Here is a 12,537-nt window from a genome sequence, read left to right on the forward strand (position 1 = left end):
ATTAATGCATAGTTTGGGCCAAGTACAGCTAATTCGACAATAACAGATTATGCAGAAGAGTGAGGAAATAATGCATGTTGATACACAAGGAGACATTTGTTCCACCGATCGTGCAACATAGATCTGAGTTCGACTCAAAGTTATGATTCAAAGTGCGAATAATAAATTTAGATGAACTGTCGTATACTATGCACATCTCAAATAATTCTTAGGAGATTATAGCTAGATTTTACATAAAATATTGTATCAACTGAGGCCTAGCTTGTGCTAAGCTGGGATGAAAACTTCAATTTCTGTAGACCAGTCTACGTTAAAGTTGGTAATAATAAGGAAAATCTATCTGCAGGGTAATTGGTACCTACCTGACTTATAAATTCAACAACCCATGCTTTGGTGATGACCAATCCGATCCAGTGGGACCTACTCCTCTTCCCTCGAGGTTGGAGGACCATGACCATGCCTGCCCTTTTGAAAAAGATATGTGCGAATCTTTGGACCACTTTGGCTCCATGGCAGTTGACCGAGCCCTCATCGTGTTCATCACGGCCTATCTTTTTCGACTCGGGCGCACCCGCCTTGTAGTGAGCGTTCCCGACCGTTGAATAGACTGCAAACTCTGAAAAAGAGAAAGCCACCTTCCAACCTCTAGGCAAGGCAAGGGACAAAGCCCCAAAGCCGAAGAGCGGTCTAAAAAGGGCTGCTTATGTACCTAGTCATTCGGATAGTACTCTTATAGGTTGAAGATGGAGAGTTGCCTTTTGCACTCCAAGGTATTTTGTTTTTTGATTTTATTGGGTGCGTCTGTACTTGTCTGATATGATCGATTCTCCTTAGCCAAAAAAAAGAGCGGCCTAAAAAAGAGGAATTGGTTCAAGGGACACACACACATCTAATCCAATACGGTCCTGCGAATTTGGCTAGGACCCTTTAGGATCCTTTCATTCGGATATTTCACAAGCTTCAATGTGTCTGATGGTGTTAGCACCAAAAACAGTGGCAAGCCCAACGAGTGTGCATCAGGTTATGGATTCAGGCCGAGCTCATATGATCATTCCAGCTTTCTTTGTTATATGGCTTGTGGTATGGTTATTTTGTTGGTTTATGTTGATTAATTATGAAATTAGAAGATGATATTTTGGGAATTTCACATCTTATCTCAACTATCTCTGGATCGTTGTGTGGGACCAAAATTGTTGCTAATTGTTCTGCCAGGCTGTTCTAGTCTTACATCATGTATCAAAGATTTGAGCCAAGCCTTTTCCAATCCTGTCTTGTTTGGGGCAACATTACTGCCTGTACTGACTCATGTGAAAGCCCTACAACGGTTCCTATTGTTTTTTGATTTCCTAGGGAGGTTCAAATTATTGTATATGCACATTAGTGTAATGAAACAATAAAGGTTAGGTTGCAATATTGATGTCAGATGAGCGGTAAAATTACGATGGTTGAGCTAAAAGTTGGCTCAAATCTATTTTTTTAGGAAGCACCAGTCATGAATTAAACTTGTATCTTTAGTTGCGAACTAAGACTAAATTTGTGGCCACTAGGTTAAATTCCATTCTTTAAGAAGGATGGGAAAACTACAGAAAACAGTTGAATTTATCATAATTTTCTTGAGAGAAATGAAGGAAAACCATCAATGACAGAGCAGTGCAACCACCGGGACATCTCCTAGTTTACAAGTGAAGAAAAATTATTTGGAATAGTTGAATTCATCATTCATTGCAATGTAGAATAGATACAACCAAAGCAAAATTTGGGTTATATGATCGAACAATATCTAAATTAAGATATAGGTAATTAATGTAAACCATAAGATAATCCATGTACATCACAAGACATTGAATTGCTTTATGGCTACTAGTTGATATTTACAAGAATGTATTTTTGTAATCAAAAAGACAAATAACTTAGAAGAATAATAAAGCAAAGCCATGAAAGAAAATACACTTTATTTCCATTAAGTGTTTTTGCCATGGGAAGAAAGATGTTAAAAAAGAAAATTATTTATTTATTATTTTTTTTTTGGGGGAAAAAAAGAGGTTCATAAGATCAAAACTTTTCTAGTTTTGTCAGCTAACACTTTTAATAATTTTTTAATATCTAAAATTAATGTATAAAAATAAAGATCCGATGCTGTTTATCTTGACCTGAGCACAGAAACTACTGGAGAGTGGAAGTGGTGGCCATCCTGTCTTGATGTTTGTCTGCAATTTCAACTGTTTGATCGCGTTAGATTCTCTCTTATTCCGACTGCTCTCCTGCATCCTTTTTTTTTCCCCCATGAAAGGTCTATATCAAGTCGAGCTGGAGGCCAATCAATCATTCATATCGTTAGAAGACAAGGATACCAAAGCATTGGTGCCCTTCCCAAGAATCTGTGTGCTAATTTTGGGGCTTATCTAAAGAAACAATTAAATGGTACTTGGTAAATTTATTAAACAGAGCTCCTGTCTGGGATCCAACACATCTTGTCTCATGCATCTGAACTTCAAGTTGACGTACCCCTACAGAACACTACGTGGCCATGTATATTATTGATTGTCGGATAAAATATAATCAGAAATTACATTAGTGGGGGAAGTAGTTCTTGAGATAACTATTTTGACATAAAAAATCTATGCTTAGCTTTACTCTCTCTCAAAATTTCCTTTTATTTAATATTTTAATTAATAATTTAATAGAATGTTAGTCATTAACTTTAAAGAAAATCTAAATATCATGTCAGAAAAAAAGTTTAAATAGCTAAAATAATCTTACATGACATTATAGTCGCCTAAAGATATAATAAAAAAAAACGTATGTATCCTCTTTTTTATTTAAGAACAATTTCGATTTTTCATATGAGACAAATAGATTCACTAATGCCGTTAATTTAATTAGATATAAGTATATGTTTTACAAATTATTGGATATAAGTCTAATAAATATAAATTTTAGAAGAATTTTTATAATTTACTCTATTATTCACTTGCTCACCTCTTCAATGAAGATAATTATGTATTAGATTGGTTACCCAGTTTGGTTAGCTTTTCTTTGACTGGAGCTAGTTTGGTTAATTATTCCATGGAGTAATGATATTGTCCCAACTTAATGCCTTTGCTTTATCTTCAACAGATGAATGAAATTGCTGGCCAGCTTTTATTATTAAAAGAGAAAAAGGGGTGATACAGGTGAAGTGGTGGAAATCTAAGCCAAGTAGTTTTTTTTTTTCTTTTGGATTTTCTTTCTTTGTTTGTTTAACTTAAACGGGTGCACGAACGGCCAAAATTTTCCAATTTTTTTGGGTTCTTTCTGACAGTTCTTGCTTAGTCAATAATAAATCCATTTTCCCTCCTGATCTTCTTTTCTTATTTAAAAAAATTGATTAAAAAAGAGAACCGAATGAATTAGTGTACTGGCTTTCACCTAAAAAAGAAAGAGAGAGAGAGAGAGAGAGAGAGAGAGAGAGAGAGAGGAAAAGAGAGTTATATTTTTTACATTATAACTGTTTACGGTACTAAAAGAAGGGCTACATTTTCTACAAATATAGCACTTTACAGTACAAAGTAATTGCCATATTTTTAAGGATATCAATATAAGAGAGAGAAAGGGAGAGAGAGTTATATTTTTACATTATAACTCTTTACAGTACTAAAAGAGGAGCTACATTTTCTACAAATATAGCACTTTACAGAACAAAGTAATTGCTATATTTTTAAGGATATCAATATAGAAGGATGATATTGTCATTATACATTTGAAATTGTTACTTATTAATGCTGTTGGACAAAAAATCTAATGGAGGAGCATTACTACAAAAACAAAATTATTGAAAAAACATATATACAAGGGTAAATATATTATACATATAGGGTGCATATACCAAAAAAAAAAAAAAGCTAAAATCCATGGGAAGAATCCTTTACATGTGGGGCCATATTGGGATGGAAATTGCTAGGTGAACTGGTACCTTCCCCTTTTCCCATTAGAATAGTATAGATTAATATTGTGGCTCCCATAGAAATCTTTTCTAGCACTAATTTTTCCTTCCCTACTCGCCCCAACCACCTCAATTCACTCACACCTCATGGAAGAGCACACCTGGCACTATTACCGTGGGAGCGGAATTACGGGCAGCCTGAGATGGCATTTTGTGTACGAGACGGGTGCTGGGGGCCGATTGCCTCTACCTCGAGGGTGACTCTTCCACGGTGATTGACTGGATACGAGGTGTCGATACATATGGGAATAGCCATCCCCTGATACGGGACATGCGTAGATTAGTGCAGGAGCTGACCTTCTGTCAGATATCTCATGTATATCGGAAGGTGAACAGTGCAGCAGATTGGATCGCCTCCTATTTTGCCTAGCACTCTGGGGAGGTCTTTTGGACTAGCTTAGAGTGCATCCCACACTCCTTATTTTGTTTAGTTTCTTTTGATATGTCAAGTTGTATTCATGTTAGAGGTATATGAAATGAAATACCGTTTTGATCAAAAAAAATAAAAAACAAAAAAAAAAAAAGAAAAAAAAAGGAGTAGGGAAACGAAGGGGGTTCAGAACACCCCTTCTGCCAGCTTGGTAAAGCAGGCCAGGCTACTTTTCCTACTGGCAATTCAACTTTAATGCTTGAAAGAGGATTCCACCCCATGGAATTGATGCCTTCCTCGTGGCAGCTTTTGCTTTGCGCTTTCTACAACCTAAACTGCAAGCACATGTATTTTGGAAGCATGTAGGCAAAGTTCCAAAGCCATAAAACATAGAATATGTCCTTCTGACAGTAACTTAAATAAATGTTGCTTAGATTCCACAAGGCTTGTCTTGATGAGCAGATCTTTCTCGCATCTTGGCTGACTTGAAAATTGTTGTTTACAACTTAAAATGTTTTCTGTTGCAAATCAACCAGGTTTGTCCCGTGGTTTGTAGGAGGTATATATGAGGTTGATGTAAAGATAATATACAACTTAAAAATGATGCAGTGGGGAAAGATGCCAAGATCTAATAGGTTAGTTATTGCTAATGAATGCTTCAAGTAATGGATGGCTTTCCTAGTATTCAGCTACTTAAGTATGACTTCTTGTAGTTGTACCCTGACATGATCATTGTGACCACAGGTTAGGTTTGCAGCACTTAGTTTGCATCACTTAGAGTTATAAATACATTTATATTTGTATGTACACCACCCCCCCCTTTCTTTCTCTCTCTCGGTCACTCTCTTTGGGAACAAAGTCAACCTTTGCATTGATGGCTGAAATAATTAGAAAATAAGTAAAGGAATTAAAATAACCTTAAAGGTGAATGAACTAAAATCATTTTAACATTTTTGAAAAAATAATTATTACAACAAAAAATGAGAATAATTATTTATTTTTACACATGCAATTAATGAAACAACCATCCCCCCAAAAAAAAACAGGTTGCAATAATCAAACTTACTGTAGGTAAAGTATCGGTAGTTAAGGGCAAATTTACGGAGTCCGTTAAAGTTATGTTAGAGTATAATTTGGACTATAATTATTAAAATGCTAACTCTATACAACTTCATTTACTAGCCAGCGAGCATTTCTTAACCACAATGTCTCACTAAATAACCCAGTATGGAAGAAAAAAAATCTCATTAATGTATATTTTCTTGTTGCTGTAGGACATTTTATTGCCAATATCATATAATAGGTGAAAAATATAAATAATAAGGTATATATATGTTAGATCTCTATTCAAAATTTTCTACTTTCTCCGTATGACTTGACTAAATATTATAAATAAAGGATGCCTAGAGTTATAATTCGATGTCCTTTTTATCTTTACTATACCCTTTATAACGTACACTCGCTGTAGTAGTTGAATAAATGATAATAATGACCACTTAACATGTAGATGATCACTTGCATCATTGACTATGTTTTGCTCTACAGATAATTCTTCTCATTCACTGATTCCCGTTATATTTCTTTTAATCAATATATCTTTTAAGGGTTTTTTTAATTTAAAATTATGCTTAGTTTTATCTAGATGATTTGAGTTGTGATGGTTGCTGCATGTGTGCATGCATGCAATGGTTAAATAGATAGATTTGTCGACTAAACTGATTGGTCCATAATGGGTCTAGTTGTCTCTTAAATTACTTATAACTTTTCTTACAAGAAAGGAAAAGAGATTTTCTGCACATATAACTAATTAGGTCGAAATATTTTGAGATGCAGCATCTGAATCTCGAATTCGAAAACCCTGATTACTTATCAAGTTGGTAGGCATACAAGGGACTAGTGATTGAATCTCACTTTCATTGAGACTCGGGGGTTTAGAAATATTAGGGAAGGGCTACCCCGCATTTTATACACATTATTATTGTCAGAAAAAAAAAATCAGATTCTTGATTGCTAGAAAGAGCACTCTTTATGATGCATAATCAGCCAAGTATAAACGACATAGTGAGAAAAAATAAAAAGCGAGCGTATTGGAAATTCCAAGACCCTTAAGAAGCCAACAAGCCAAGAACAAGATCTTTTCATTTTATATTGTACTTGCCTTAATTTTAGAGGACATAATCATATATTGAAATTGAATGGTTCATTCAATCCAAATCTGTCTTAATCCAAATATTTTCTGCAGATTGTTATATTGAAATGAAATAGTTCATTGAATGTAAATATGACATTTTCTCCAACATCCTGCATATACCTATAACTATTCACGAAAATATATAAACACCTTTATTTGTTGGACACTTTTTCCTTATTAGATTCAAATTTAATGAGCTTTTTCGCTCTTCAAAAAAAAAAAAAAGCTTTCATAAGCTCAGATGCTAAAAAAACCATTAACCCATTATGGAGAATCACCTAAGCCTCTCCTCTAACCGAAACAATTGTTACACGCGCCTCATACTCGATGCTTTTAGTTAAGGTGACTTATAAGAGATTCATGTAGGCTCCAACACTTATATTATAGGTTTACAGAAAGGTTAAAGGATTTCAGAAGTTCATGCCTTATTCTTCCCCATCACTTTCCTCATTGAATGCTCTATATCAGTAAAGGCATCTATTAATGCGGAGAAAGCTCAAGGAACTGGAGGCAAAGGCTATTGAAAGAAAACGTAACTGAGAGCTTGGATCAATGTTGAATCCAAGTTAATAATTATTTTTGTTGAGAAAACGAGGGAGATATATCCATATATATATGATTACCCAGGTCCAAATTCTTGGATATGCACTACGCCACTACCCAGCACTCAACCTAGAACCTTTTGGTTACTAAGTAAAAGGATATAACCATTGGAAGCCCCAGTTCACAAATGAATTGTTAAATTATTAGTAGCTATAACATTTATCAACTAGAGCAAACAGCACAATAAGCATGCAGGCAATCTCAGGGAATCAATTAAAAGAAGTTTTTTGCTTCCTTCACCAGGATAAGAGTCCAAAAGTCCCATTAATTCTTGCATTAATATGATAAAAGCTGCTATTATATCAACATAAGTTACTCTATTAGCCAAATGCGAAAGAGGGTACATGGAATTCCCATGGAACTAAAAGAGGGTGAACAAGTACCTGAAACAGACTTCAAGTGTGTGGTTTAGTGAGGTGGAACTGTCGTCCTTGCCAAAATTTAATGCACACCTTCAAGTTTCTATATTGATATACATTGGCTATTCCAACTATCTAAGATGTTTGTCAACCTCTACATTTCAATTGCTTTGGTTCCCCGCAAGATCAGGAGCAAGCTACAATGAGCAATGTCGGATACTTGAATAGGTCATTAAATAATCTAGATAACATGACTAAACTAAATAATCTAAATAAGCAGCGTCAAATGAAATTGAAATATTAAATTATATGCTTTAACAGTCATATTACAGTAGGTCATTAAAAATCCTCTGAGGTAAACTTTTGAATAGTCAAATAAACCATGCACCCTCAGTTTCATAATTAGAAGTCCCATGAATCTCAAGTTTTATCTCTAGTCTACACAAAATTCAAAAATATGGCCTCATGAGACCACTTTGTAAGAAACAAAACTGAAAAAGATTATCAAATAGTTAGAACCAAGCAATTAAGCTCACTTATAACCTATGTTGCACTTCAACATGAAGATATTAAAGTTACATGTCCCTTTGGATGTGTTGAGACAAAAGTTATAACATTTTTTTTTGTACAAAAAAAAGAAAGAAATCTCTAAAACGGAAGATACAATAACTCTCTGTCGTGCTGCGCAATTGAGGTAGAGAAAGGTGCAACAACCGGAAAGGGAGTGCCTTTGCGAACTTCTTATGCCAAAACTATTTAACACTCTGTATGATGGTCATAGATTATGTTCCATCCATGATACCACAAAGAAGCATCTTAGGCAATTTATATGCGTACTATTTATAATGTAATTCAATTGCCATAAATCAGAAAAAATGCTTAATGACAGTGAAGTAGTTAAGCCATCGATATATCTACAGAATCTAAACTTGTTAACCCGGTGTTACTAAGAGGTCTCTCTCTCTCTCTCTCTCTCTCTCTCTCTCTTTCTCTCTGTGTGAGATTTACGGGAAAAATGCTTCATTCGACAAAAAATTGGATGTTGTAACTCGAGAGAAGAAGACAAAATGTATATGTTACCAACATCTAATAAGCTTCGAAGCCAATCATCTCTCTCCTTCAACTTTGCTGTCCTGCTCGACAAAAACAAGCAGTCTGGGCCTCCACAACTCTTCCAGGTAACTAAAATTATGGGATTAAGCCTCCCTCCTCGCAGGAGACATCCCTCCTCTCAGGGGACAGCTCGCATTCATGCACTAGATCCGGTCACCTCGAACTCCCATGCCCCCTCCCTTTCCTTATCTGGAAATCTAATCCCAAGTTCATGGCCAGCCTCTGATGGCCCTTTTCTTCTAACAGAATCCCACGGGAAGAAGAAGCTATAAAAGCTTTCATGACTGGTGCGCCAAAAAACCCCGAAGAGAACAGCCCAAAACAGAGCCCACATCACATTCATGGACCCCTCTACGGTGGGTCCTGGTTGGGCGACCAAAACACTGGTCCAGCTTTTCCGAGGGACCACTTCTTCATTAGTGCCTCGGATCCATCAGCCTCTCGTCCACTCCTTGTGAATTTGACCCTGGGTCGGAAAAGTTCCAAGGTGGCGGACTACTTGCACCGGCGCCAGTTTATAAGTTATCATATTCCCACGGACCAAGCCACATGGGCAATCCCCGGCCTCCACGGACCGAGGCCTTACTTATTCAACGACCACTTCAAACTAAGTTGTACCTGAGAATCCGCCAAAGATCACACCGTCCCATCCTCTCTCTCTCTCTCTCTCTCTCTCTCTCTCTCCCCATCCCTCTTCCGAACTGAAGGAGGAGACGAAGTTGTCGGGACAAGGAGGGGGTCAACGCTGTGGCGTCGTCGGGGAGGACTCACAGGGCTTCTTCCTCGAGAGGTTTTCGAGAAAGACGGCGGTCTCAAAGAAGCTAAGGGGCCAGTGGAACAGAAGGAATTAATAAGAGAGTACGCAGTCTCCGACGTGCTCATTTAAAGGCCATCATCTTTCTTCTCCTGCTCTTGCTCTTCTTCTTCTTCTTCTTCTCTATGTAAGTTGTGTGGGACTTGGTCTCGGGACTCTGAGCAGAGATGGGGAAGTGGACGAAGCCCTAACAGCTATCGTCTGGGTATTTAATGGCGAGGAGCTGCACCCACTTACTCACCAGAAGGTGATATAATAGTAGTATTTAATGCATCCCAGGTGCAGCTCGAGGTCGTAGATGGCTATTAATGTGCACAACCTCATCAGATACCAGTGGAGAGAGAGAGAGAGAGAGAGAGCCCGGGGGGGGGGGGGGGAGTTCGCGTGATTCTAATCAATGGCCAATGTAACTGCCCATTTATGGCAGCAAGTAAAACCAGAAAGCTGGAAGTCATCTCAACGTTAGATGAGAGGAGGAGGAGGGGGGGTTGATGGGGGGCGTGATTAAGAATTAAAGGCCAAGGAAAGAGAGGAAGAGAATATATAAGAATGAATTTTCAAGTCTCTTCATCCGATTCCTTTTCTATGGAATCTCATTCACTGCTGCTGCTCTTCGCAACCACCTCTCTCTCTCAAGGTCTCATTAACTATGACGAAAGGCAAAAGAGTGGAAAGGAAGAGAGTAAAGTGTGTTTAAGCCTCGCTTTCCTCAAACAAACAACAACACAAGAGATAAGCACGCAAGCAACACAACAAAGAACAGATGTAGTCGAAAATGCAGGTAGAGCATTGCATGGAGGACACGTTTCGAGTCTCATAAAACAGCTCGTGGAACTACTGTCGTTCTTAAGAGATACATACAAAGCATCAGAAGATGAGCTAGAGAAGAAAATAAAGAAATAAAAGAGAGGGGAATCCAATAGTACCGATCACTACCCACACTTTCCCCAAGAAACCAGTCTCTCTTTCTCATACAACAATCTTCTCTCTTCCCTCGTTCCCTCCCTCTCCTGCATCCATCTTCATTACCTCCCCATTCCACAAGTTTCAAATGTTAACTACGACATACAGCACCACCAAGTTAATGAGCAAAAGCCCATACTCCGCACCTTCCCTTGCACCCACAACGACCACTCTCCCCATCCCCAGGATCATATTCATTGAAACCATCAACCACCAGTTCCTTCCACACCCCGCCCCCACCCCATCAAGACCATAAAATCGAAGAGAGAGAGAGGGAAAGAAGAACCACAAATAGCACTACTGCTAGATTTAAAGAGAAGGATATAATTTAAGCACTTCCCAGCTAGAGAGAAGAAGATAAGCAGCATAGCCTAGGAATATAGATAGAAAGAAGCAAAGAAGCAAAGATAGGTAAGAAACCCTAACTCCCACCCGATCCCTTCGATCTCTAACAGTAGTGTGGTGGGTGTGGCGAAGGAGCTAGGGTTTCTTACCGAGGGTGTGCTTGTTGTTGTGCATCCAGACCTTGAGCACGTGGCGCTTGATGCACGTCTCGTTGCAGAACTGCTGCACCGCCGCCTCGTCGTGCTTCTGGATCCGCCACCCTACCCTTTCCGCGAACGCCAGCATCTGATCCTTCTGCTCCTGCGTGAACTTGGTCCTGAACCGTTTCTTCCCCGACCCCGACGCCCCCCCTCCGCCGCTGACGCCGATGCCTCCGCCGCCCATCATCGGGTTCGAAATATCCTCCTGATCGTCCCTGCTGTGCCCCCCACCGCCGGAAGTCGACGGCAGCGCCAGCGGCGGCGGCCGGTGCTGCTGCTGCGCGGCCGCCGCCGCCGCCGCCATGTGGTGATGGGGATGCAGGTATGCCGCCGGCGTCCGGTAGTAGGGGGAGAACTGGTGGTGGTACTCCGCCCCGAGCGCGCCAGCTCCAGCGGCGCCGCCACCCTCCACCTCCTTCCGGTGGAAGTTCCGGTGGCAGCCGCAGGCAGCGCAGCGGAGCGCGTCCAATGTCCCCTCCTCGCCGGCCGCCATGAACTCCCCGCATCCGTCCACGGCGTGGCCTCCGATGCTCACGGCGTGGTTCTTGAGGCACTCTCTATACCTCCCTCCGCCTCCCCCACCGCTCACCTTCCGGTTACTTGAACCCGGCGGCGCCCCGGCTGACACCATCCCACCTTCCCCTCCTCCTCCTCCGCCGGCGACTTTCCCTCCTCCAGCGGCGCCTCTCATGGAATTCCCCAGCGGAGGCTCGTAGCCGGAGCCCACCGGCAGCCCGATCTCCTCCTCCGGCTCGTCGTGGTCGTCGAAGTCCATCTCCGCATCTGTCGGCCGGCGATCCCCGGTCAGATCTCGGGATCGACAGCGAAACCTTCTCCTCTCCCACCCACCCCCTCCCCCTCTCTCTTTCTTTTCTTTAACTCTCGGTCTTCGCTTAGCTTAGGGGCAGGAGATAAGAGAAAGAGGAGAGTATGGACACCATCAATTCACACGCCGCCTGCGAGCTTTGTGATGATATAGCTCTCTCTCTCTCTCTCCCCCTCTCTCCCTCTCTCCCCCCACCCCCTCTTCCTCTCCCTCTTCCGAAAGCTCCCCTCTTTCTCCTTTCTCTCCCTCCTTCGCTCCCTCTCTCTATACTCGCTATCTCTTATGCTTCCGGTCGCTGCCGGCCACATCCACCGGCTACACCCGGTAGCTTAAGCTCGCCACTAAACCAGTCCCTTTAACTCCTAAGCCCCCACTGGGTTGCCACCTTGCTTGGGTTTTTACTGTTTTACTCCCCGGGGCGAATAGCAAAAGCGTCGCGTCAATATGAAATGACCCGGTGAAAATATTAGACAAAAACTATGTATAATTCCAGACAATTTTACCTTCTTTTTCTTTCTCTTTTTAAAGTTTGACAGGAAGGTCTCAATTTCAATAATTCCTGTATACCCTAAAGACAGACCTTCTGCCTCCATACACCCAGCTTTTTCTAAAGAAAATTACGGCCGTATTTTCTCGAGTGAAGTCTTTGACTGCCTTCAGTTAGTATAAGAAAAATAGTTATTTGAAATAAAAATATTAAGTAATAATCATGAAAGATGAATGCCATTTGAGATTTTAATGCAAAAGAAATTACCTAAACATGCATGGTTG

The 12,537-nt window shown here is 40.1% G+C and overlaps 1 protein-coding gene across 1 annotated transcript; it reads right to left on the reverse strand.

Moving 5' to 3' along the window:
- Positions 1-10,198: 10,198 nt before the first annotated feature.
- LOC103723176 (zinc-finger homeodomain protein 2-like) lies at positions 10,199-11,967 on the reverse strand. Its single transcript, XM_008814009.4, has one exon. The coding sequence runs from the start codon at positions 11,713-11,715 to the stop codon at positions 10,876-10,878; it is 840 nt and encodes a 279-aa protein (XP_008812231.1). The 5' UTR covers positions 11,716-11,967; the 3' UTR covers positions 10,199-10,875.
- Between the last annotated feature and the right edge of the window lie 570 nt (positions 11,968-12,537).

This window comes from Phoenix dactylifera, chromosome 15 (assembly GCF_009389715.1).
Source record: "Phoenix dactylifera cultivar Barhee BC4 chromosome 15, palm_55x_up_171113_PBpolish2nd_filt_p, whole genome shotgun sequence".
Lineage (NCBI taxonomy): Eukaryota > Viridiplantae > Streptophyta > Magnoliopsida > Arecales > Arecaceae > Phoenix > Phoenix dactylifera.